At 40.9% G+C, this 26,693-nt stretch overlaps 1 protein-coding gene across 1 annotated transcript in view; it reads left to right on the top strand.

Moving 5' to 3' along the window:
- Nucleotides 1-24,927, top strand: part of LOC104543473 (kalirin) — a gene marked incomplete at both ends in the record, with an annotated part of 37,072 nt that extends 12,145 nt beyond the window's left edge. Inside the window, 16 exons of the mRNA XM_010188093.1 lie at nucleotides 377-526; nucleotides 1,460-1,574; nucleotides 3,932-4,047; nucleotides 4,586-4,708; nucleotides 7,250-7,432; nucleotides 8,519-8,637; nucleotides 9,537-9,603; nucleotides 10,462-10,571; nucleotides 12,369-12,438; nucleotides 14,149-14,238; nucleotides 18,586-18,678; nucleotides 20,057-20,168; nucleotides 21,950-22,140; nucleotides 22,553-22,654; nucleotides 23,344-23,486; nucleotides 24,825-24,927. Of these exons, the coding sequence (XP_010186395.1) occupies nucleotides 377-526; nucleotides 1,460-1,574; nucleotides 3,932-4,047; nucleotides 4,586-4,708; nucleotides 7,250-7,432; nucleotides 8,519-8,637; nucleotides 9,537-9,603; nucleotides 10,462-10,571; nucleotides 12,369-12,438; nucleotides 14,149-14,238; nucleotides 18,586-18,678; nucleotides 20,057-20,168; nucleotides 21,950-22,140; nucleotides 22,553-22,654; nucleotides 23,344-23,486; nucleotides 24,825-24,927 (1,887 nt within the window). The remainder of the gene's footprint in view (nucleotides 1-376; nucleotides 527-1,459; nucleotides 1,575-3,931; nucleotides 4,048-4,585; nucleotides 4,709-7,249; nucleotides 7,433-8,518; nucleotides 8,638-9,536; nucleotides 9,604-10,461; nucleotides 10,572-12,368; nucleotides 12,439-14,148; nucleotides 14,239-18,585; nucleotides 18,679-20,056; nucleotides 20,169-21,949; nucleotides 22,141-22,552; nucleotides 22,655-23,343; nucleotides 23,487-24,824) is intronic.
- Nucleotides 24,928-26,693: the final 1,766 nt, after the last annotated feature.

Genomic DNA, 26,693 nt, shown 5'->3' with positions numbered 1-26,693 from the left:
ACTTCAGTGGGATTTAAACACATCTAAAGCATCCTTCCAGAATAAGGATTGTTTCCTCAATGATCTACAGGGGCCAGACTGACCCCTGCCTTAATTCAACCTTTTGAGCTTCACCCTATTATACATTGGAAGAGAAGAAGGATTTATCACCCTTAAACCAGATGCATTGCATCCCAAACGGTAGAGATCCCTATAGGTAAGAAGAACTGCTCGATCATTCTGTCCAAGGCCTGTTTCATACCTAGTTATCCTTCATGCCATGGCTCATAGCCAAAAATATTTAGATTTGAAATGTCATTGGTCATAAACTTTTACTGGATGTGTTCCTCCTGATTATGGTTGTGGATAACTGAATTGTGCTATGGGCATGTTCCAGGTGTGCAGCGTATTAGAGAGTCTGGAGCAAGAGTACAGACGGGATGAAGACTGGTGTGGAGGTCGAGATAAACTTGGACCGGCAGCTGAGATAGACCATGTCATCCCTCTGATCAGCAAACATCTGGAACAGAAGGAGGCTTTTCTCAAGGTCTCATTTTAGTTCTCTAATAAATCAGGAAAATTTCCCATTAAGTAGTCAATTTAGAGCAGTGTTGGTGAATTTGAGAGGAGGCTCTGAGGTGTAATTCCAGCTCAGCTACTGGTTGACTGTATAAACCCTAGGCCAGTTTCACACTTGTACAGTGGGGGTAATAAGCATTATCATCAATACATATCTCAGAGTGATGTCATCAGGACTAATTGGGAGGTATTTGCATTGTAGTTGCAAGATTTTCAGTGTTGTGCTGGTTCAATGTCTCAAAATTGCATATGATGAGCATTATAAATGACAGGTATTATACAGCAATTTGTTGTTGGCCTATACAAACCACCCAGCATTTCAAATTCTCTCCTCCAAGCCAATAACTGAAGAACTACCAACAACTGTTGTGTCTCTGCAGGGCAGCACCAGGATGGAGATACAGATTTCCTCCTGCCTTCCAGGTGCTGCTTTGTAAGAACGGTGGAGCTGACGGGCTGACAAGTCAACTGACAGCCAGCCTCCCACCTTCCACTAAAACTGATATACAACATGAAACTACACTTGCGGGCAAGGCTTAAGAAATTATGCCTCTAGATTGTACATTTTTTGAAACAATATGTACTTGCCTTGAGAGATGGGTTAGCTTTGGTTAGATTGAAAATGTGTGATGTACTAGCTCTTTACTGCTAGTTGTTTTATTACTGTCATTAATTTGCCTTAATATATAGTCAGCCACCATATTCAAAATGACTCATGTTTTAATACATTTATGAGGCTGTTAATTTATTGTCTGAGTTTATGGACTCTTAGCTGAAGCTCTCATGTTCCCAGATAAAAGAGAACTTCCTCCTGCAAAATAAGCAGAGAACTCCCTTGAGTACCCTTTGCTTTCTTTGCTCATCTTTACTGATTCTTTTTGGCGGGGGCTGTTTTCCTTAGGCCTGTACACTGGCACGAAGGAACGCTGAGGTATTCCTCAAGTACATCCACAGGAACAATGTCAGCATGCCTGGAGTAGCAAGCCATACAAGGGGGCCTGAGCAACAAGTGAAAGGTTGGTGCACTGAAGCGTTGAAGGGTTTGTTTGCTTCCCCCTCTGCTGTGTGGTCATCCTAAAGTTTGTGAACATGCTGAGAAGGCACCTTTTGCTTTAACATCTAAAAATACACAAACAAATAAACATATATCAAATACAAGGTTTAGATGCATCCTGTTGCCGCTGAGCACTAGAAAAAAAAAAGAACCCCAGGCTTGTTTGTCCCTAGGATGCATCTGCTATTTTTTTGTCCCTGGAATCCTGTTTGATGTCCTACCACATCAGACAATCGCCAGCAAAAGTATCTGCCTGTAGTTAACTTTCCTTTGGTCAAAAGAGGACTGTTCACAATCAGATGCTACATCAGAGATGTTTGAAATGTTTCCACCCCTCTGCTTAATTAAACAGTTGTTAATCTATGCCTAGCTGGTGCTGCCAGGTACTGATAAGAATGAGCAAAGTGATTCTGCAGAAATAAACCATCTTTCTTATTATTATTGGCTTTCTTACAAGATGCAGAAAGACAGATTAGAAGCAGTGCAATCATCATATATGTGGGAAGGATGGGCACTTTGGTTATACACAGAAGAGGAAAATGGTGCTACTGAAGGGATTATTTTCCTTTCTTTCTTTTGATATGAGTTCTTCAATGTTAGCACGACTTTCCTCAACTTTCCTCCGCTAATGTGTCAAATGCCTCTTGTTGTTGTGGACTTTTGTTCCCTACAGTTGAAAATCATGGGAAAAATAATTAAACCCAGACTCAGCAAGCCCTTCAATATGCGTCTGACATAAGCTTGTGAGTGTTCCTCACTGAGCTTGTTCACAACAACTCACTTATATAAACATCAGCTTGTACATTAGTCTTTTTCTAGGCTAAATGTGTAATTCTTATGTTTGGTGACTGTTGACAGAAAATATTTGAAGTGAACACTTTAGTTCGGGATAAAAGCAACATTTAGTAGGATACTTATTGTGCTTCCAAAGCAAAGTCATTGACACAGAAAAGAATTAGTTTTATTTGGCATAAACTGTTTATGCAGAGACCTGATCTAGAGCACCCATGACAAGCTTCAAGTTCTTCAGACAAAGTTGCTGCTGTCCTCAGCAGGGACTGGGCTAGATTTTGCAATTAACTTCAGTGTTACAATTTTTTTGACTGTAATCTGTGTCACACTTGTGCGTGGGGAGGGATACTTTCAAACTGGTTTACTGCCACCGGAGTGGATACATAAGCAATGAATAGCAGTGCATTCTGAAAGGGCTTATGGTGAGAATGGTTATTAACAGGCGCTGTAGATGACCGTAAATCCCTGTAAGTGGTTGAGAAGCCAAACTCAATGTTTTAATATAAAAAAGTGCAGCTGCGTGTGCCTAAGCCCCCTCTAGCGGATTCTCTGCTTTGAGGATGAGGCAGGAGGGGACCATGCCTCACTGCCGAGGTTGCTACCTGAGCTTCATACCCAGGCATAGCTGGGATGAGCCACGCTGCTGCCAGCTACACAGGACTTAGCTCAGGTTAATTAGAAACTAAGGTTTATGTTAGTATAGTGTAAATCTCTTGTACTCTCTGTGTGTGAAGTTTTCAGTTAAACCCACGGTACTTATTAAAGACTGAAATCACACCTTTTTAACATGTTGAAACAGTCTGGCCAAGCACTCGTGTTTTGAAGGAAAACACGTATGTCCTAGACTCAAAGGAGCAGCAGGTCTCCTGCCAGTCTCTTCCTGGGGGTCTGCCACTTCCCCTTCACACAGAAAACAGTGTAGAGGTCCAATACCAGGCCTCAACCCAAAATTGTACTGCACAGGGAGCACAGGGGAAGTTGTCAGGCACTACAGGTGTGCAAGAAACCCTACCAGGTATGTAATACCTGACATGGGGGCTCAGGTCTGAATTAAATTCGGTTGTGAGCAGAGTTCTGCATGGAACAGCAGGCCTTGGTGCCAAGTGCTCGGTAGCCTGTGGTCAGGGCAACAGACAAGGTAGTAAAAGGGCAACTTCTATGTCAACCAGTACCAGACCCCTGAAATAAGCAATAGAACAAAAGGACTTGAAATCATATACCCCAGTGTATTTAGTGGGTTAAATCCCGAACTCTGTTCTAGCATCTTCTGCTTTACCAGATAGCTCTCCAACTGCACTTTTTTTGTGTTGTGGGTTTTCGTTTGTTTGGGTTTTTGTTTAGGTTTGGGTTTTCTTTTTTATAAGCAGCCCCTTTGAATCAATGCTTGCTTTTAAGAAGTACAGTATCAGGGGCTCTGCTCTTTGGAATTGGGTACAGACAGAGTGAGTAAATGCAGATTTTTATGAGTTATTTCTGTATGCACTCCCAGAATCACTAATCTTGCAGACATTTTCCTTTGCCCCACAGCCATTCTAAGCGAGCTGCTGCAAAGGGAGAATCGGGTCCTTCACTTCTGGACCCTGAAGAAGCGAAGATTAGATCAGTGCCAACAATACGTTGTCTTTGAGCGCAGTGCCAAACAGGTAAGTGTACTTTGACTTTCTCTCCTGGCAGTGTGTAAATATTTCTTGTATCCCTGTAATGCCTCTGTATGGGGTTCCTGTTGCAATCTCAAGTTGTATTTAAAAACTTTTGAAAACATGGCAAATGTAGATTTTTTAAAACAATTTAAGAAAATGCCAAAGTCCAACAACAAAACTCAGTATTTTTGCCAGGATTTGTTCATTTGTTTGAAAATAAATGTGAGCAAGCTTGTTTTGTTGAGCTATTACTGAATGAGAAAACTACTTTCCCTGCTTGCAGTTTTATCTCTATATAGGTAGAATTCCCTACATTCCTTTTTCTCATAGGAAACATCCTTTTGTATCCTCTCTCACCTGCTTTGATTACTGTATTCTTTTTATGTGTTCCTAGAAAGTGTTTTAATATACACAGTATTAAGTCCCAATGGATTTAACATCCTTTGTTTAGGATATTTTTTTTTTATCAGAGGATTAGTTATTGAAATACAAAGACTATTTTTTGTTTTGTATTTCCTTTGGTTGTTTTTGACATTCACAGGCCTTAGACTGGATCCAAGAAACAGGCGAATATTACCTCTCCACTCACAACTCCACAGGGGAATCAGCAGAAGAAACTCAGGAACTCCTGAAGGAATATGGGGAATTCAGAGTACCTGCCAAGGTAAACAGTGACTTTAATCTAATCATGGCATCTGCCTTAATCTGTGTTTACGATCCTGTTTCAATGCCTTGTATCTCTAATAATAGTCCCTTGATTTCATATTTTCCTCCTGACATTCCTAGACCGGAAGATAAATGTCTTTTGATAAATGTGATCTTTCATTTTTAACAATACGTAGGCACAAAATGGAGGTTTTCTCCCCCTTAGTCTGTACTGGTTATGGAGCATTTTTATTCTGATCAGAAGGAAGAGAAAGTCCATTGGTTCAAGAGTTCATAGCAACCTAATAAAACATACCCTAATTCCATCCTCAAACAATTGTACAAGAGTGGTATAGAGTAACTAATTGATCTGAAGATATCCAAGGTCATCTTAGGTTCCCCGTCTGTTTCTTCTGTCATTACAACCACAATTTGTTTCATTAATTCCAGCTGGGTTGATCATAGATGATCGTTTATCTCATTAGAAATAATCTGCTGATCCTAACAAAATACTTTAAATAAATGGGTTTGTAAACTCTGGGGTGAACATTTTTTAATGCAAAGCTGCATTACCAAGAACCTATTAATTTATATGGAACAATTCTGAGAAATCTGGTGGGGTTTACAGAGCAATGGTGATTGGATGTGCTTCAGACAAATTAATTCAAACCATAGGTAATTCACAGACAGTGAATCCACAGGGGTATTAGCAGTCACTGATAAGGATCTAAATTGCAAAGTTGGACTGCAGCAAGGCCATGGCTTTGCTATTATGTAGCTTCATTTCGTGTGTCCTGAAACTGTTCTTTTGTAATCCATAAATTCCTCGTTAGGCTGTCTATGTTGCACGGGTTTGATTCACAGTCTTTGTGTTGTGTTCTTCTTGTCCCCTTCCTTTTTCTTTAGCTTGCATGTTTGTGAAAATGGGAGATAACTAGCAGTGGATGGAAGTTAAGTTAATCAGACAGGACCTGTCCAAAATTCCTTTAACAGTACTTATGGCCTGTAACCATCCATAATCAGTCTGCCTGAAATCATGTTCCAGTTTATAATTTAATTTTGATCAGAATTATGCCAATTCATCCTGAAATTTCCAAGCTATTTCTACTGTTGACTTAGCCTAGGATTGAGCTTTATACCTTGTTCCCTGTTGACCAATACTGTCCATTCCTTGCACTGACACATGTACTCTTGTTCCCTAGGGCTCTAGTAAATCACTTTCCTACTCTGACCTAGAATATTTTCACTGTCACATGCAATCTGGTAAATGCATGTCACTCCCAGACTGATGTTATTTTCAAATTGAGCTGTAGCTGAAAGCCTTCCTGGTCGCATAACTTCCTGGCTAAACCAATTGTTTGGAAAGCAAAAACACCAGGAGCTTTTGGGAATGAAACACCCTTTAAATATGACAGGAAGTCAGATTTTTACTTCTCCAGACTTAGCCTTGCTAAAGTACTCAATTTGTTAAGATTACCTCTGATTCAGCTGTTAATTTATTTAACTGGTGAAATTTCTTTCATTTAATTTTATGTTTGAAATCTGCTAGGTGTTTTCTGGTCTGACATGCATTTGTCCATTTGGGGCGAGATTGCTGATAATGTCAGGTACCTGACAGTGTGTCTTGCTTCAGGCAGAGTGGAAAGTTCTCCCAGTCTCTGAAAAGCAGCTTGCCAGTACCTCTGGGTTACAATTGATTCTCCTCTTGCTTTTGAGGATTAACATGTGTGTTAGAGCTGGAGGGCAGTCTATACAGTTGATATCTCTGTTTTTATAAGCATTTTGTACTTCAGTTGGCTCAAACATAGGGTCCAGCCACCTTTGGTATGTGAGATACATTAGGAATCTAAGCTAAAATTTATAACTAGCTCTTTTGTGCCAAATTTGTACCAAGTCCCTCAGCATGGAAAACTATAGTGACTAGGGGGCAGTTAGATCCAAGTGGAACAGAAAAGATGTCTGGAGGGTTTGGAGGCTCAGTATGTATTTTGGAGTTCAGGCATCTTTTAGTTTGTAATGCTCTAACTGGAACTAAAATACTGACAGGGGATTTTATAGTGGACCAGGAATTTGGATTTAAATTCTGTTTGTTTCTGAAACAGAGTAGTAGTGACTCAAACTCACTTCCTTGTGGTGTATTAATGACCTGTCTACAGAGGTCTGCAGAACCACCCAGATATAGATTCAGAGTAATTTGGTGTATTTTATGGGGCGTGATTTTATATCCTGTCTTCTACTCCAAGACTCACAAAAAATAAGGTTTTGGTTATGGGAAGGAGGCATGTCTAACTTCCAACATGTTTTCCTTATGTGTTTGTGTGTGTGGTTTCAAAAACTTGACTTTTTCTGTCTCCTTCAGCTTCATAAGTGTCCTTATAAAAATGTCGTTCCTTTCATGTTTTACTGGGCAAAGTGTAAAGCATCTGATTCTGTATAAGATGAAGTACAGGCACCTTTTAATGATGTATAAAGAATTGAGAGCTGCTTCTGATTGCTGTGTGAATTAAAAGCAATAGAAATAATAATAATGCAACATAACCGAGGACCATATTTTGGGCAGCAAACAAAGGAGAAAGTGAAGCTTCTCATCCAGCTGGCTGACAGCTTTGTAGAGAAAGGACATATACACGCCACTGAAATTAGGAAATGGGTCACCACCGTTGACAAACGCTACCGTGACTTCTCTCTCAGGATGGGGAAATACCGCTACTCCCTGGAAAAAGCCCTTGGAATCAATACAGAGGTACTGTAAGTCCATGTCCTGCTGGGCTTTTAAACCAAAGCTGCAAGTCAGAGGGGGAAGTGAAGGGTGAAGGATATGTTATGAATGCTGCAGGTTATCGTGTGTCCACCAGAAACACTGAAAACCAAGCCAGCCTACCTAAGGAAGCTCACAACTGTTTCTGAAGAGAAAAAGGTTTTTTGTGGCAGGTCAGTGATGTGAGGAGGAGACAGATAAAGATGAGAAAGACTTTCTCAGAAAAATGTTTGCATCATTCTCCAGGAGACCATACAGCTACTGGGAAGGAGGGGAAACACATTATTGGAATAAAAGTCTGTTAATTTTTGCATAAGCCATAAATCCTCTTCCTATACTATTATTTTGAATCAAACTCAGGCTTTGACTGTAAGTTTCCATTCTCTCGTCCTTTAACTCACCAAAAAAATGATCTCCAACCTTGTGTCTGAGCTCTTTTAGGTAAAATAGAGCATCACAAGAGAAACAGAAATTAGAATCTCCTGTTATTCTCTGTCCACAGTACTAAGGGCAAGTGCCAAAGGCAGAAACAGTTAAAGACCTTTCAGTCGACCATCCTTCAAAATTCAGTATCAAAGAAAGAGGAATAAACTCCGTCACCCGCACCCTCAGGATACCTTAAGTGTACCGTTCCTTCTAGGGCCTCTGGTTTACACGGAGTTACTAACCACAGTCTGGAAAGGTATTTCCATGGCAGAAGGCCACTGGAAGTTGAGATTGCCTCTGCATAGTCTCCCACTTTGTCAGACTATTTATGAAGTCACATACTAGGCAACTAGTTTAGATGGGAAGGAGTAAGGTAAAATTTAGATGTTTGTCATCAATACTTGTTTCTGGATAGGAGTAACAGTGAAGACTATTGTAAATCTCATAGTTGGTGTTTTTTTTAAGATTTCTGTCTCACCTTCTCACTGTAGTTGTTCTAAATCTCTTTGAATTTTCTTCTTTCTGACATTGGTATCTTTATCTTACTATTGTCCCTTCTCGTCCATTTGATCTCATGAACATGCTGTGTTTTGCACAACAGCAGGATTACAATGAATTTAAAATCTGTACTGTCATTTATTCTAGGATAACAAGGACCTAGAATTAGACATTATTCCAGCAAGTCTTTCAGACCGGGAGGTAAAGCTGCGAGATGCAAATCATGAAGTCAATGAAGAAAAAAGAAAGTCGGCGAGAAAAAAAGAGTATGTCCCTAAATGGTCACAGTCTGTCATGACACATGATCTAAGAGTGATTTTATGATATTTGCATGAACAGCACTGACTAACAGTCCTATAACTCCTTCCAGCTGCAGAGCTATTGAGATAAGTCTACAGGTGTAAGGCAGAAGTTGCGACTTTCAGAACATGCAGGTTGAATTTCTTTTTGGTTTTAATCAGAAGTTACTTTTGGAGAAGGAAAGGAATGAGTCAAGCACTTTGATTAGACCCTGATGTCATGGAGATACTCATTGTCATGGTTTCTTTCTTGATGTTTGTAAAAAGTAACATAAAAAGGGCAAAATAAAAAGCATCTTCATATGTCTAGGTATTATCTAAACTCCAATGACATCCAGAGGAGTTAACTGAATTTCAGTGACACAAGAGTTCTCTTGAAGTTCAAATTTCAGTGGGTATAGAACTGAGAGAACTGGAAATATTTCATACTAGAGGAAATACCTGGAGAATACTTGTTGCACATAAAACTAGAAACAGTCTAATTTCACAGTTTGCCACTGCAGGTCAAGTTTCTGGGTGACAGTGCTGACTATTAGTGAAGATGCAGGTGGTGTTGGTGAATCTTAAGCCCTCACTCCTGGGGGAAAAAAAGGTCTGAGAATCAGTTGGCTGTTAAGGATGGGCATGTAGATAGTAAATCACAGTGCAGGGTTGCAGGAATACAACTTCATAGAATTTTTTTGCAGAAAAGATGTTTAGAAAAAAATCTTGCAAGGAACTGGTGTATGAAGTGGCATTTTATTCATGGAGCTGGAAGGCAGCTGAAGGTTTAGAGTGGAAGTACCACAGAAGGATGTTTTGTTTTCTGTTCATTGTACAAATGCCTATAATGTTCAAAACACCTGAAATACTTTTTTTTTTTCCAGATTCATTATGGCTGAGCTGCTTCAGACAGAAAAAGCTTATGTCAGGGACTTACATGAATGTTTAGAGGTAAGTTACAGCCTGGGAAGTCTCCAGTATTTTCAGGGAGGACACAAAATCCTTTGCAATGGTGATGTTCACTGTACTGCAAAGGCTGACCTTGACAAGAGCCTGTGTGAGGGTACCACCGTTGGTGCCTAGCTGCAGAGCTGTGTCCTGCTGGTGGTGGGAGCTGGGCGGCAGCAGCAGGAGCTTGTCTCCCACTGGTAGAACCGTGCCGTGTGCTCTCTACGCGTGGCTCACCCCTGCAGAGTGACAGTAATGTCCTGGGACTCACTAAAGAGCAATGTATTTGCATGTTGACCTGAAATTTGCTGGTTCCTAGTCTTTTTTTGAATCATGGAGCATTTTCTTAAGAATTCAAATCTGTTCTTCTGGATCATCTCATGGTAGAGAAAGACCTGGATGTGCACTGTCAATGGCCTTGCCTAGCTCTACAGCAGGGTGTTCCTGAAGGGGACTGTGATGTTCAAGGTAAAAAGCAGAGTGTATTCCAGAGAAATCTGTCAGCTTTCACATTCCTGCAGTTTGAAAGAGATTTTTATGTACTTAATGCTACTGAAGTGGCAAATCCAACTTTCAACTGTTTCTGCCTGCAGTTTTTGGACACCATCAGTTGGACAGCAAAGACAGGTGTTGTTGGCGTGTTTCTGCTTTCTCCTTAGACAACATCTATGTGTCAGCACTTTGAATTTCTCTGGAGAGCCTTCTGTGATACTGGAACATTTATTTATTTTTTTCGCTTGTTTGTTTAATCTCAAAGTACATAGTTCCCTTGTCAGCCTGTGCCTTTGGCAATAAAACAGGGAGATCTATTCTTTTTCACTGCATCTATTCACAAAGCTAAGAATTGCTGGTGTCTTCCAGACTTACCTTTGGGAAATGACAAGTGGAGTGGAAGAAATACCCGCTGGGATCCTTAATAAAGAACACATCATCTTTGGCAATATTCAGGAGATATATGACTTTCATAACAAGTAGGTTTTCCTAACAGTTCTGTTAATGTTTACTGACTGAGGAAACCAAAGATATACCTATACATGTGCGTGGTGTCTGCAGTGAATTCCTACAGTACAATGCACACAGGAGGGTAAAGTAATTGATCCTGATTTGGAAAATAATGTTTGATTTCTTGTTTTGTTTATTTTACAAAAATGAATTGCATCTTGGTTTAAACTTCACCTTCAGCTGATTAACTATATAACGTTGTAATATACCAGTGCTTTGTAGTTCTGTACATGCTTTCCATCTCACAGCACTAGATCTAGTCTAGAAGCTGGCCTGTCAAAAATATGATCTCTTGGAAAACATGGGAGGAAAAAACTGAATGGTTGACATGAGCTGGGTGCTTTCCCATCACTTCTTGGAGACACTCTGTATTTAATCTGTAACTAACAGACTAACTAATCTGTAACTAACTTATCTTTTATCAAGATAAGACTGTGCATCAAATCAGTTTGGAGGGCGTTGTTTCCCTGCTATAATGTGAATGCAATAACAGTTATAAACTTAACGTTTAGGGGTGCTGAATCCCACAAGTTCAGTCTGAATTTCAAAGTCTGACTTCAAGTTGTGCATCAAAACCAAAGCAGTTTGAAAAACAAATCGGAAAACCCTTCCCTGTTGAATTTCTGGGAGAGTTTCAGTGCCTCAGCCAGGTAAATGAGCCATCCCATACACATAAATATAGTCCAGCAGAGGCTGCCATGTGCATGCTTTTGTGCAATGAGCTTCAAACCGTATCAGGATAGTAGATTTCAACTACATATTATATTTAAAAGGCCTTTAAATAATAGATGAATCAACTTCCAGCCCACAAGAATTGCCCTGTCATACAGGTAAATATTCTTCACCTATTTAAAACTGTGCTAGGATCACGCAATTGCCCACCCACCTTCTCTCTCTTTGTGGTGCTATATTTTCTTTTTACTGACCCTGACGGATGCTATCTGATTACTCTCCTTTTTCACTTCTCCTTGCTCCCAGCTACCACCCCTTCAGCCCTCTGTCATGCCCCTCAGCTCCTTGCCGCTGTCATTTCTCCTTTCTCTGATCCATTCTCCTCTAGTCTGTTGCTTCTGCATAACCCTGTTTCCAGAAAAACTTCCAGCAATGATAAAATAAATTGCCCCCCTAGCCCGACAGCTCCACCAGCATACTCCAAAATCTTCTCCTTTGGCTGCTGCTGTTAAGGCATCCCCCAGCCTGATGCAGCTTGCTTCTCCTTCTGCAACTTCTGTTTCACATTCCTCTTTCCACCCAGGCATTTTACAGGACTCTAACTGCAAGCAGAGATGTTACTCGTGGTACAAGGTGTTAGGAGAGAGTTGATTATAAAATCTGTATTTTGGGAGTTTACTACTGACCTGTGAAGTTCCAAGCTTGTTTAAATTCTTGCCCTTTTTCCAGTGTGCCAGGTTTGGTGATGGAAAGCTGGCAGCTTTGGGTTTCATTTTTTGCCCTTCCTCTGAACCACTGCACAAGATCTTTTTGAACATTTGTGATCTGGTTATTGAATATCACTTTGCAGTTCTGAATACACTGACCCCCTACTAGGGATTGCTACCTTTTCCTTTCTAGTGGAGTTGGGCATGACTGTCCTCAAAAAACAAAGCACACCTTGGCAAGGACACACTTTTTCCACTAGCAGGACACTTGATTAGCCTCATAATCAAGATACAAGTATTGATCATTAGCACTGATTAACTCGTTGGTCATTCTGCTTCTCCTGGGTATTTGGCTGTAGCTAATTACATCGGTGTCTTTTTTTTCAGCATTTTTCTAAAAGAACTGGAGAAATACGAACAACTGCCTGAGGATGTGGGCCACTGCTTCGTCACCTGGGTAATGAGGCTGCTTCTTTTCATTATTTATTCAAATTAATTCCTCCAGCACAGATGGAAACAAGCTGGGAATTGGCGCAAGGGTTATGATCTCAGTGATAAGTGACATTAGGAGCTAATCTGGAGCTACAACTGCTTTGTCCTTTACCTCTCCTAGGGTGAAAGGCTCCATCCCTTAACTCTTATCCTGAGCAATGGTGTGAAGGCTTTCCAGAGCCTCTCTCCTTGTCCTTCACTGACCAGCACAGCTTTTGCCTCTGTTGGCTCCTATTTAACAGGGCTTCATCAAATCAAACCTGTATTTAGGGGTGACATTCATTTCTTTGTGAAGGGCCCTGAGAGAACAGACACTTAAAATCTTAATATACCTTCCTTAGAGAATTTTAGTCATGCCGTGAGACCTCTATAAAGGCATGAACAACATATTTAATCAACACTTTTCTTCAGAAATTAGTGTCAAATTGCTGAGCCACTGTGCTCTTTCATTCCATTACCCAGTGCCAAGATAATTTCCATCAGAACTTTGAAATCTTGATGCTGAGAGTCTTCACAGGCGTAGGAAGCTCCAGGAATTGGCTACAGTAATTTATATGTATGAAAGCTGTTCTTTTTTCCAAAGTATTTATCATGCAAGTCAGCCATCTTAATGGTTTCTCTGATGGTTTTATTCATATTTCAAAGCTGGGAATTAGTATTTTAAGTCACTACGGAAAATTTTCACTTATAAAAAATGGGCAAGTTTGGATGACTTCAAATGGGCTTTTAATTTAAAAACATTACACAAATATTAATGAAATTGATTCAGAAATATTATTTACAAAGTGGAAGAAGTTACATATTTATGAAAGACTCATTTATGTATCATACTGTACAAAATCTTCATAGTACTTTTAAGATACTGCCACATCATCTCAGCAGTAGTACATGTCCAGAGCTGAGTGTATGGTTACAGACATGCATACAAAGCTGACTGCCGAATTGCGGGGTCCTGTTATTTAGATACCTGGTATAAAAAATGCAACAGGAATAAAAGGAGGACATCCTCCTCTTCTGTTTGCCCGCCTCTCCTGAGACCAGAGTTTAGTAATACAAAACTGCTCTGAAGCAGGAGTGCACAGATGCTTTTAATTTGCTCTTAAAAATAAATAAATTAGGAAATGAAATGCATAACACTCCTAGCACAACATAAAGTTTGAGCCATTAAAGTCTGAACCAAGGTAGGAAAGGCAAATTTGGGCCAGGCGTCACAAATCTGAGCCAGTCTCAAGGCAAAAATGATGGCTTGAGCCCGTTTAATCCAGGTAAGTCTCTTGCCCAGAGTTTCAACACTCTGTTTATCTGCAAGTAGGTGATAGAGCCAACACTTCATGACTGGGTTTTGAGACCTACAGTCTTTTGGATACAATCTGTGTAGCATCATTAGAGCTCTTAGAAATTATTTTGTAGCTGGATTGAAGTTTTAGGCCTTCTGTCTGTGAAACTCATTAAAGAAAGCCTCCCTTCGCTGTTACATGGTGCACCTCATTCCCCTCAGAACTGCTCAGGTAAGGTATGAACTATCTGTAAGTCTTCTGTTCTTAATTTGCAGTTCTTGTGTTGCTTTGAGAGGTGGGGGTTTATCACCTGTATTTATCCTGGTGAGCCTTAATGAAAGACTGTGCGAGCAGAGGAATATCTTATCTTGCTTTTCCCTTGATGTTTGTTTTCACAGGCAGATAAATTTCAGATGTATGTCACCTACTGCAAAAACAAACCTGACTCCAGCCAGCTCATCCTGGAACATGCAGGGACTTTCTTTGATGTAAGCACCCATCATCATTTTCCTTTCTGCATACGTAGTGCAGCTGAAACACCTCCTCTTTACATCTGAGCAATGGATTTCTTTTTGTGCTTTGGCATTTGGGTTTTTCATTTCACTGCAGATATCACATGCTGTAAAAACTGATAGGCTGTGTGATTTGTGATCTTAATCAGTGTGGCAAGCCATTTTTAATGGAGACACACATTCTTATGGGAGCTTTTGTGCATTTTTCAGACCCAATCCTTTCTAAAGATCTGGTTTAGATGTACTCTCTACTTCTGGGTTTAGTGGTAAAATGAAAAGCAGATCCCATTATATTTTATGACCTGAAATCCCCAAGTCCAAAACAAGATCCTGTCCTCCTGTTCTGCAAATTTTACCCACACTATTAAACATTTACTTCATCATCCTAGCAAGGGTCTCCATTGACTGCAATTAGGCTATTTCCCTTACAGGTGCTACACCTGGTGATCAACATTTGCAGGCTCCAATCCCAGTTTTGTAGGCTGAGAAAAATCTTTAAAGTTTTTCAGTTCTTTTAAACGAAGCTTTCCCTCTGATCTTTGGAACCTCAACCATTTTTCTATGCTTGTCTGCTACCTTATAGCTTTAATCAGTTGTCTTTCTGAAAAAAATGGTAAGACCTCTTTTCCAAAGCATTGAAAATCTTTGTACAAATGTACAGCAGGATCCAACCTGTGATGTGGTTGGCAGCTGACATGAATGAGCTCCTCTGGGTCTTGTATGTGCCAATGGTTATAGCGTTTCAATTAAACTCCACACTGAAAGATCTCACATGTGCCAGAAGAAAAGTGATTAACATGTTTTTCTTTTGCCTTGTTACCAAATGGTCTAAAAGTAGAATTGAACTGAAAGGGATTTTCCAGGAGGTGGCGCTTGAGCCTGTTGAATGGTTTGTACTGGTTGGTGACTCGTGGAGGGCTTGAGCGGCCTTGGGTGTCTGTCAGTTGTTCGCACAGGTTAAAACGTTTGCTACGCTTTTCCACTCCCGCGCTGTATATGGGCTGGAAACCTGCCTGGTATTGCTTAATAGTGAATATTCATATGTCCCCATCTGTCCATTGGTGGGAACTGTGCTGGGCTACCCAGTGATGCCTGTGCAGAAGGAGAAAGCTGCCTATCCCCCCAAATAAAATGTTCTAGCAGTTAGTCAGTCTGAGTGACTGAGGTAGTGCGAAGTACCTGTAGATCCTTCTTATCTTGGTCCTGGCAGTGGTTCAGTGGCAGGTCAGGAGACAGTCTGACCTGAGGGACATGGAGGAAATCGCTGGTTCTTTTCTTCTAGGCAGAACCTGGAATTTCTGAAAACACCCTGCTGACGAGAGTGAGTTATCTAGAATAACACCCCATAGTCAGAAGCCTGTTTGAAGATCACAAGTGTACAACCCCTCAAATTGCATAAACTATCATAAAAGAGATGAAAACAAGCAGTCCCAGTAGTCTGTCTGAACCCTTCAAGTCCATGGAAAATGTGCAGCTCCAGGGCAAATTGCAAGGGTTAGCTAATTAGGAGAAGGAGCAAAGATAACTGATGTATCTCATTTGAAACTGTGAAGAGAATTACTAGTGATGCTATCATAGCTGGGATGTTCTAAGGACATAAGTGAAGCCATAAGTGTAGAGAAAAGCAGTTTCTTTTCTTAGAGCAGTTGATATGTGTGGAAAATTATGCACAAACTCTCAGTTGTAAAATTTGCCTTGTTTATGCTATAGCATTGGCCTAATAAAGGATATAGATTACTGTCTTCTCTCCCTACACATCTTGCTTTGCTTATAAAATTCAGAAGTTGTTGGTATGGTTATATTAGCTGGAAATTGAATAGGGAATTGAACTAGTGTGCTTACCCTTTCATACCTGCAGTAGACTGCTTTGGTTCTTTCACTTTATGTATTGGGTCTTGTTCATCATCTGAGAGTATTACTAGAATACTTAAAACTGTGTTCTTCATTCAGTAGTTTCAAAGATAAATGATGCCTACCATCTTTAGCAGTTTTTAGTATTTGTAATACTGTATACTTCGGGCTAGCAAGATATATTTTTGATTAGCAAGATATGTTAGCCCTCAGCTTCAGCTCATGGAACTCAGTATATTATTGAGATAATAGAGTTGACTGTAGTGTCTATTATTTAAGTGAACTTTGGTCCTCGGGACAAAGGGTTTGGTTCGGTCATCTATGTGCTTTTTTCCCTTTAAATCCTGGGAAAGATCAGTTGTTATATTCAAGAAGCCAAATGGCACCTTTAATTTGCATGACCAGCATTTAGAGAGTGGAACATGGTAAAGCTCATTGGCTTTGGTAGCATTGCAGAGCATTGTGTTTCTCCATGGATGATGATTCTTGGGCAGTTTCTCTGCTAAGCTGGAGTGTCCCTTAGAAAATGGGCAGATATGCAAACAGGGTTTCAGTTTCTCCTTAGTAATATTTTTTCTGAAATTGCTCACCAAAGGTTTGTGTCTTACATTACAAAACCTGAATCAATCTACTCAGCAAGCCATTGGTCTGTACACCCAGCTCAGAATGCAGTTTGTCTTCCTGACAAAGAACTGTACACAATTAGATGACTTATCTTAATCTGGGGACACTTTTCCTCCCAAGGAATAACTTCCTTCCCAAGGAATAACTAAAGTTGTGTCTAGCAGTCAACCATGGTGCACTATAACGTGAATCAAGCTTGCTTTACACAAAAAGCAGGGCAAAGTAGAGAGCACAGAGCCCTGTGGGTAGCCAGCTTCTGAAACCTGCCAGCTGCTTTAATGCTAGCTCAGATATCTCTCTGCTTTATGTTCCTTAGAGGTGTGTTAGAAACGTCTGCACTACCACCACTCAGTCTCTGCAGTCAGACCAGGGAGCATCCTGCGTGGAGCAAGGAACATTCGAAGGGGAGGCATCTTGCTGGGAGCGTGCCCTGCTATTCAGAGAGCTGGGAGGAAGGAACAGCAATAAATTCATTACTTGAATCCTACAAAAACAAGTGTACCTAGCCAGCTCCAGGAAGTTCACAGGCATGGCCGAGGTCTTGTTGGCTCCTGCAGTTACTAATTGAGTCCCAAGCCATGTGCTCTGCAGACACCGTCCCTGTTTGGAGCCAGCCATGACTCAGCTTCATGCAAAGTCCATTAACCCTGACACAGAGCCCCTTCCCTTTTGAGTCTTGTTGATGGCATCAGGGATATCTTTCTAAAACTTGTCCAGTACAATAAAAAAAATAAAAATTCTGTTAGCACATTGTGTGAAAAGTGGCTATTTTTGCAACCCAGCATAAACACTGGAGATAAAAAAAACCCACTAACCTCCCTAGTACTCAGCAGAAAATCAGGCTGTAGAGAGAAAGAAAATATCTGTTCTTGGCAGCTCTTCCCCCTTCATCTTCTGTCACTTCTTCCGTTCACAGCCTCAAATTTACCCTCCAGTAGCTGGAGATAAGTCCCATTCCCCCTTCCTTGGTTCCCAAGGAAGCAGAAGGGATTTCCTGATGGCCAAGAGCAAGGGGAGGCATGCCCAAGGCCTGGAGGAGAGAGAAGGAATTCCAGCTTGTTCTATTTCAGCAGAGAATCTGTCCCTATAGGACATGAGTTTGAAGTCTCTTAGGTAGCTAAATAGGGATCCTGTAGGATTTTCAGGGTCTCCTAACTCCCACTGGAACCAGTTGCATCCCTATGCAGCTGGGTCCTTTTCAGGACCTTACCAGGTGCCTATCAACAATGTCTCCAGAAGTTTGTGAGCACATTACACAGACCAGCACAGGTATTTTGGTTGAGATTCAGGTGACAAACCTGTATTCAGTGCTGTAAAAGGCATCATAAGAGTATCTCTCCTGGCCCCCAGCTGCCACCTTAGAATAGCACAGCTCTGTCAGCACTGTGTCAGATCTGTTACTCCCATGAAGATATTTCAGCTACCCCAGGGCTCTCAAATGGTACTAGATGCTTATGTTTAGACAGCTAAATTACACCCTACGCATGCAATTTAATTTAATGTCACTCCATTTTAATTGAATGTTAAAACTGCTTTCAGCCTTCCTAGCTAGGAGAAACCACTTGACATGATGGATAAATCATATTTGCATTGAAGCTGGTGTAGTTTATTCAGCATAGCCTTAGCTTGACTTGCACAGAGGCCCTGCAGCTTAGCTGGCCTTAGGGAGATTCTGCAGTTTATTGCCAGTCTCTCTGAAACCACAGTTGTTTGCATGTGAGCTTAAAGAGAGTCAGAAAACTAAACAAAGAAATGCAGAGATCCAGAGCTAAAATTAGTTCTGGGTAGTTCTGTCTGGCAGGGGATTAATAGTTTTCCATGACTGACTGCTGGTTTTATCTCTTCTAGGAAATTCAGCAAAGACACGGTCTGGCCAACTCTATCTCTTCTTATTTAATCAAGCCTGTCCAGAGGATCACAAAATATCAACTCTTACTGAAGGTACCCTAGTGAGCTGCCGAAATCAGCTCATGCAGAGCCGTTAACGGGTCTAATGAGTTAACGTATTCTTAAGGGAGCTGCTTCATCACCTGTTCATGACCTGTAAGCAGCTACTGCTGAACTGCTATTCCTGCTTCCCAGGCTGGAGCATGGTAACAAATCGTGAAATGAGGTTGGATGTTTTGAAGGAAAAGACTCACAGAAAGAGAAATAAAAAACAAACAACCCAAACAAACAGAAAAATACTGGTCACTTGTTTCAACTGGCATTTGTTGGGTTTTTTTTGTTATCCAAGTGGATTTAACCCTAAAAAGTGAGAACTGGGAAAGGGAACTTGTAGGGATGACAGAACTGTTTGGTTTCCTTCTTGCTAAGTTTGCGACATGCAGTATTTTGATTAAAGGCTTCAATGACTGCAGTAATGAACTTCAGGAAATTTCACTCCTTCACTGGCATTAGATTCTGTTTGGGAGCTAATACGTTTGTGTTTGAAAAACAGGGAAAAACTTCATATACAAAGCAGGGACTTTGAAATGAAACATTAACGTTTCCTGTAAAACAAACAAAAAAACCTCCCACCTTTGTTGGTTTGTTATAAACTGATTACAAGTTTTTCCAGTATCTTGTGAGTAGCTGAATTCTGGATCTAATTTAATCTGCTATCATTCACTTCAAAACTAGTAAACCAGAGAAAAAGAAAAATCTGGGAAATAAGGGAAGAGGCAGATTCTGACTTTGAAAAGCTAGGACCAGATACTCACATCTCTTTAAAGCTTCCTGTGTATATACTGAAGCAGTGATACGCTATACTAGGGAGGTGCTTACTGAGTACGTTCAATGTGGTGACTGTCTTGTGCCTTATACCAGTTTACTACAACACCACACAGGCTTACCATAGTCTTGTGAGTGCAGTGGGACAGCGAGCGTGCAGTGCAAAAGCCATCTGCTAATGGGAAGGCTGAAACACCCCTGCAGTCATCACCCTTTTGGTCTCCTCCTCAGGTGAATCTTTCCTGAAGGGACCTCCCTGCCCTGGGCATAGCACACTGCCAGCCCTGCCTGCACTGCGGTACTCACCAGCACTGCTGGATCAGGCAGGGGTTCTGGAACCCAGCAGGACTGAGATACAAATCCCCAGAAACCCTCTACATGCAGAGTTTCACTCAAGAGCACCTTATGTTCTCTTGCTTGATAGTCATTCCCATTTGATCCCCACTATCTGTGAGCATGCACAGTGTTTTGATGCACTTCAGCTTTCTCCTGCCTCTGTTAGCGAAGCAGTTGTAACTTTGGGTTCTGCTTGCCAAGAAAACCAAGCCGAGTTAAAGCCATCTTATTAGTCAGAGTTTGTTTACAGGTGTTCTGCATTGCTTCATAGGAACTGCTGACCTGTTGCGAGGAGGGCAAAGGGGAACTCAAAGATGGCCTGGAAGTGATGCTCAGTGTCCCAAAGAAGGCCAACGACGCAATGCATGTCAGCATGCTGGAAGGTAGCAGATGGGCAAGTGGCTGGGGCAGGGGAGGGACACACCAATAAAAGAAGCCTTCTTGTAACTTGTGTAGAAAGTTAGTGCAGGTTGACTGTGGCAATGCGGTTGATTGATCATAATTTTCATGTACTTCCTCTCTCCTTTCTGATATTTCTCCAGAAGTCTTGGAAGAGTAAAGCTGGCTAGGAAGTTTTGGGGTTTTATTTATTTATATGTTTTGTGTGTGTATATGTGTATTTATATGTATATAGGTACATGTATACACACACGTGTGTGTATATATGCTTACATGTACAACATATACAATGTGCATATATATTTGGTTAAAACATTTTTACTTAATGAAACAAAAACCCCTCCTGAAACAGTACCAATTTAGCTGCTGGCAGCCATAACAATTACTGGATGAAAACATTTCTAAATATTGTCTCAACATTTCAAAAGAAAAAGTTCTGTGTTTTTGAGTCAAAACAGCTTGTACTTCAGAATGTTAGTATAATTATCCCAAAGATTAAAATAAAAGAAAAAAGTCTTATTAAAATGTATTTTAAAATTACAGAAGAAATATTCTGATTGCCCCAAGGTTAAGTCTTTTTTTGGCTTTTTGATGTGTGGAATATTTCTAAAACTTAAAAATTTTATTCTGGACAGAGATGTTTTATTGTCTCAAACATTTTCTTGGCCTCAGAACATTGTTTCCAGCCTGGCTTGAATGAGAACCAGGAAGCAAGAAGAGTACTAAAACAGGCAAGAAAAAGGAAATGGTGCCAGTAGCTAAGCAGTACATTAAGACCAGGTGATTAGAATTGAAGGGGGACAAACCGACCCAGCATAGGTGGAAACACTATAAAGATGATTATAGCTGTCGTGTCTGGTGAAAAGTAAGCTTTCCCAAAAGAACACCTGGATGATCTGTCCTCATTAGATGACCAGCACCATGCATTAATAAAGAAGCAGGGATGACTTTGTTGGGGTAGACAAGCACTTGGACAGTTGTCTTCTGAATAAAACATTCTTTCTGAATATTTGGAGCAGGGTCTAGGGCTGCTTGCTGCTCCTCCAGGGCTATCTGGCATGAGCAACAGCTGGCTGTGCTGGTGGAGGATCAGTCCTCAGCTCTGGAGAGAAGTGTGACCCACAAGCTGTTGAGATAGGAGCCTGGAGGGCACCTTGCACTAGGGACTCCTTTTTCCCTCCAGACTCACAGTTCTGGAGAGTGAGTCCTGTGATCCTCAGCCATGTGGAGGTTTTTGGCATGCAGCTTGGAAGATGAGAAGCTCCTCCTGCAAAGCTGGTTTCAGACACCATACCAATTCATTCTCACCAATGTAGCTGCCCCATGACACTGCTGTGGACTCAGAGGCCCCTGAAGGTTGGGTTAGCATGCTTGAAGGTATTATGGTATGATGGGGCTCTTCCAGCCACTGCACATTAGGTTTCTCTGAATTTGTGTTGACCTGCATAAGATTCCTTGCATTGTAGTTCTGTGTACAGTAACCACCACTGAAACCTTTATAATATTTATCTTTAATTACTACTACGCTTAGCAGCAGTCTCACTTAGTACGCATGACGTATTTTCCTCTGGCGAAGTAATTATATAATTGCAGTAGGAAGAAGGAAAAATATTTTCACTGGGGCAATGGATGCCCATTAATGTTCTTTCAAAATATGCATTAAAAAAGAGAAAGGCCCTTTTATTTCAAGACCTTACTGCTCTGGTGTTTCTAGGCATTACTGTTCCCAAGAGGAAATACAAGCCAATGTATTTTGTGGTTTTAGGGTTTGATGAGAACCTGGACGTCCAGGGAGAGCTGATTCTTCAGGATTCCTTCCAAGTGTGGGATCCCAAGTCTCTCATTCGGAAAGGCCGTGAGAGGCATTTATTTCTCTTTGAAATCTCTTTGGTATTTAGCAAAGAGATCAAAGATTCTTCAGGACACACAAAATATGTTTACAAGAACAAGTTACTGGTAGGTGTGGCTGCAAAGAAAATGTTCTTGGTGTTGTGTTTCTTGTGGGTAGAGGTGGAGTTTGGGGGATATGGCTCACATGTCCCCACGATGGGTTGGGGATACTCATGCCAGGCTGGCTCTGGGCTCTGTGGGGCTCAGCTGGAAGCCAAGCTCACAGAGAGTCTGGAGAGGTTTAGGATAGTGAGATGTGAAGGGTGGGCGGGAAATGCAAGGAAGATCACTCAAGCCATTCACTTCACTGCCATTCCCTGCTGGTTTTCTGTTTCTTTCATCTGTGTGTAGCAAAGCAGAGACAAGATCTTACTCCCTTATGCAACCCTGCCTCCCCACTTCTCCCTATAAATGTAGTTTTCTGGACTCTTGAGGCTTCATATATATGAAAACTCTCATCATCTCTCCTCCACGCTAGACCTCAGAACTGGGAGTGACTGAACACGTTGAAGGAGATCCTTGTAAATTTGCTTTGTGGTCTGGACGAACACCATCCTCAGACAATAAAACAGTGCTGAAAGTAAGTCTTTTCTACTTGTTTTCTTTGCCTTTAGAGCTGCTAATTCAGGCTTGGGAGCACTAAATGAAGGGTCACTTTCTTCCCTCCTCATGTTCACATGGCTTCCACGAATGTCAGCAGGGTCATGCCTGCATCAGGAGCAATTCAGCTCCATATGACTCAAGATGGTGCAGTTGAGCAGCCTTGATGAAATTGCATTTCCTCTTGCAACCTGAGTTAAGCATCTGCTCACTAACAGCACACATCTCGGGGTGTTTGACAGGGAGGTGTAGTTCTCTTAGTCCTTTGCCACTGGGCTTATTGACAATCAACCTGTTCCTCAGACTTCCAGAGCTGATAGCCATTTCTGCCAAGCGAGGGTCTACTGAAAAATTCATGTTACAGTTATTTTGTCTAAGGAAATCTGTGCATTGATAACCCTTTTCCCCTCTACAGCACATGCTGTATTGCTAGCATTAAATATATTTATCCAGAGCTTAGCTGCTTTGCTGTTGCTTGCCAAGTAGGTCTGGTAAAAATACCCTCAGTTCTTCTGGGGTTACCAGGTACTCCAGCAGCTAAAACAATACAGCAGAGAGGAGAAACAGTTGATCATGCATTTTCACTGGCCAACCACGATTCTTCTACATAGGATGTGACATGCTGGGAATATGATAAAGTGTCTGTCTTTCTGCCTTGTGGAACTTTAGGCATCCAGTATTGAAACAAAACAGGAATGGATCAAAAATATCCGTGAAGTCATTCAAGAAAGGATTATCCATCTGAAGGGAGCTCTGAAAGAGCCAATTCAGCTCCCCAAGACACCAGCAAAGCAGCGAAACAACAGTAGAAGGTAACCTCAGTCATTCCTTACAACATGACATTACTAGCATTTTCTTGACCAACAGCAGTGTAGTGTCTGTGGGCTTTCTACTGGATTAACTCACTTTTTCTTACTGTAGTCAAAAGCAGTTTTCATCATCTTTGCCTTTTATATGTTGTCTTGGCAAAAGTAGCTAGAAAACGTTTCTATGATATACATACACAGGTCTTTTATTTTGGTACTCCAAAGTATTAGAGAGAAATGAACAGTAGAAATTCTTCAGAGTCCAAGGTTATGTTTCTTTCCCAAACTACAATTTACTACTTCGCATTTGAGTATTAACTTTTTCTTTTTCCATTTGGCATTTTGAATTGTTTGGTGATTAAAAGCACAGCTGGCCATGACAATATCAAAATCTGTGTTTTATCATCAAATACAAACTTATTTCAACCTACTATTTTTTGTGAACTTCTCTGAATCCTAGTTAAATAGAAATTATAGAAAATTAATTGTTCTTTTGCTGTCATGGTGGTATTCCCAAAAGCCGCCTGTAATTTGAGCATCTCCATTTCCTCATCAAGTTTTATCACTCTTTTAATTCAGGCTGTATTATAGAGGTATTCAAAGCATGAATAACCAGCATCACCCGGGAGACCACAGGCAGAGATCCAGACATTTCTTCCTGGGGACATGCACCAAAACAGGAGTTTTATAGTACAGAACAGGGATCTTCCTTTTTTTTTTTCTTCCCCTTAAATATGTATTTTGGATTATTTAAATGTTTATTATGAAAGACCAGTAAAAATTTAAGAGAACCGTATCTATACAGTGAAAGGGAAGAAAATACCCTCTGTTAGCAGACTCATAGAGGTAGACTTGTAGAGCTCTATGCTGTCTTTATTTATGTTTATTTGGGTATCATTTTTATGGCTTAGTATTAAATTCCTGAAATTGTGGTTCCTGTGAGACAAGAGAAATACCCCTTCCTTCATGTGTAGCCTGGGCTGAATGGTTTTGGTTAAGGCAGAAATAGAATTGAAGGCAAATTTCTGCTTGACACCCTCATTACAGAGCTATATCTGTAATGAGGCACCAGAGCCTTCTATGCTGTAAATATGCAGGTAATGGCCATCCTGTTTCCAGCAACAAACGTGATTATGTGCTAATCTCAACCCTATAGCTGAGGGTGACATCATTTTAAATTGCAGGCTACATAGCAACATGGGCTGCACCAGTGAAGTAATTTTAGCACAAAGCCAGCTCTGGCATGCTGACTCGGCACTTCTCAAATCCACCTATAAAGTTGTGCTCATTCCAAGGTGGTGTGTTAAGTGAGCATCATTTTTTTTCCTATTATGGTTTTTGCAGAGATGGAGTAGATGATGCCGACAGCCAAGGAGATGGCAGCAGTCAACCTGACACCATTTCCATCGCATCCAGGACATCACAGAACACAGTGGACAGCGATAAGGTAGGACTGAAATGTGAAAATACACTGCAGCTAATCGACCCTAGAAACATGTAGGTGAAGAGCAGAATAGAAGGCAAAATAAAAGAACCTGTCTTCTACTGAGTGAGGCAAAACCTGTATTCCCCTATGCTAGGCTATGAAAATCCAGTCTGTTTCTAGCTGTCCATCAGTACTGCTGTTTTACATAGTAACATCTCTGTTGCTGCAGCTTGTTTGTGGTTAATACACAGAGGATGAATTTGCTCTGAAGAGCCACAGCCCAGAGCAACCTTTTCTTCTGTAGTAGAACTTGTTCTGTGGGAGCCAGCTTCTGAATCAGCAAACAGCTGGTTATTTTCCGTATTTGCCCTCTGAGCTAAAATTAGTAGTTTGTTGAAGGGAATACAGGTGCTTACACACCAATTAATACGGAAAAATTGGGATCCTGGCTAGTATCTTGAGAGCCTGGGAGACCTACTCTTTCCAGAGACTGTGATTCTGGACCTCTGTCCTTGCGGACATATGGTGGAGCATATGGATCACCCTGAGATGCACTAGATTCTGTTGGAATGCTGCACACTGTCAGCACGTATGTACTCGTCATTTTACTTATCAGACAAACTGAGTCCAGATTCCCAGCGCCACTAGGATGCCTGACTTCAATTTGTCTCCCTGATACCTCCAGCTGTGGTCTTCAGCCAAATTAGCAGTTGCTGGTAGGAGTAAATGGGCTGTTAGCAATTATTTACCTTAGCTACGGTGTTGATGTTTGTCATTTCCACTGAGAGAATATCCATGTTCTCTTCGTGTGTTGTTTTGAAATCATGTACAACTTGCAAAAGGATGAATTCTGCAGTACCATTATATATTTATCTGTTTGTCAAGGCTTTAATTATGCTGCCACTTCTACAAGGTAGAAAGGCGTCTTCACAAAATCAGAGTTCAAGTTTATGGTTGTAAAGTGCACAAGTAAGGTTCAGTGCAGATGCTATTTTGAAAGCTGGACTCGGAAATAGGAGTTAATTGCAAATAAATTACCTTTGTAAGAACACCTGTTGTATTTATCTTGAAGGCATGTTCCCATGCTTTTGCTTTTTTTGACCAATAATGTGCATTTGAAAAGTATTAATCCTCACAATCCAAAGGCCACTGTAATGTATGCAAATACTTTGCCTGATATCAAAGTGTTTTCTTATGTCTTCAACCCACATGGTCTTGCCCTGCTTTTCCATGTTTTTCACATTTATCATTCCTGAGAAAGGCCCTGACTTAGTAGAGTACTTGAGTTCATGCTTAATTTTAAGTGTTTGCATAAGCTTTGCTCGTTTGCCCCAAGCCCATTGACTCAGCTGCATGAATTATGGCAGACAGGCAAGGTGTAAGTAAGCTGCTCCATACTGCATGCTATAGCCAGCAGCACACGAAACAGTCAGGCTGTAGACAGACTAAAGACAGCACATCATGACAACGGTTGTTTAAGGATGCAAGACTGGAAAGGGTTAGAGGAATTTCTGTCCAAAACCGTGTTTAAACCAAATGATTAATGTGTATGAGATAAACTGAGCACCAGCTTATACAGGGAAAAATTTGTTACTACTGGGGAAAGGCTAAATCAGTTCTAAGGTTGGGTCTTGTCTTTTACTTTCTTAAGGTGGGTAGGTTCACTTGCTGACTTAGAGCTTACTGTGTGTTTGTCTGTCCTTATATACATTTAATTAACAGAAACAAAGCTTAAACATACTTGTATGTACTTTGTTGAATCTGAGCAACTAGTGTATCTTCCGGAG

Source organism: Mesitornis unicolor, unplaced genomic scaffold (assembly GCF_000695765.1).
Source record: "Mesitornis unicolor isolate BGI_N332 unplaced genomic scaffold, ASM69576v1 scaffold54227, whole genome shotgun sequence".
Taxonomy (NCBI): Eukaryota; Metazoa; Chordata; class Aves; order Mesitornithiformes; family Mesitornithidae; genus Mesitornis; species Mesitornis unicolor.
The sequence above is the reverse complement of the archived record's forward strand: the minus strand, read 5'-3'. Positions and strand labels throughout refer to the sequence as shown.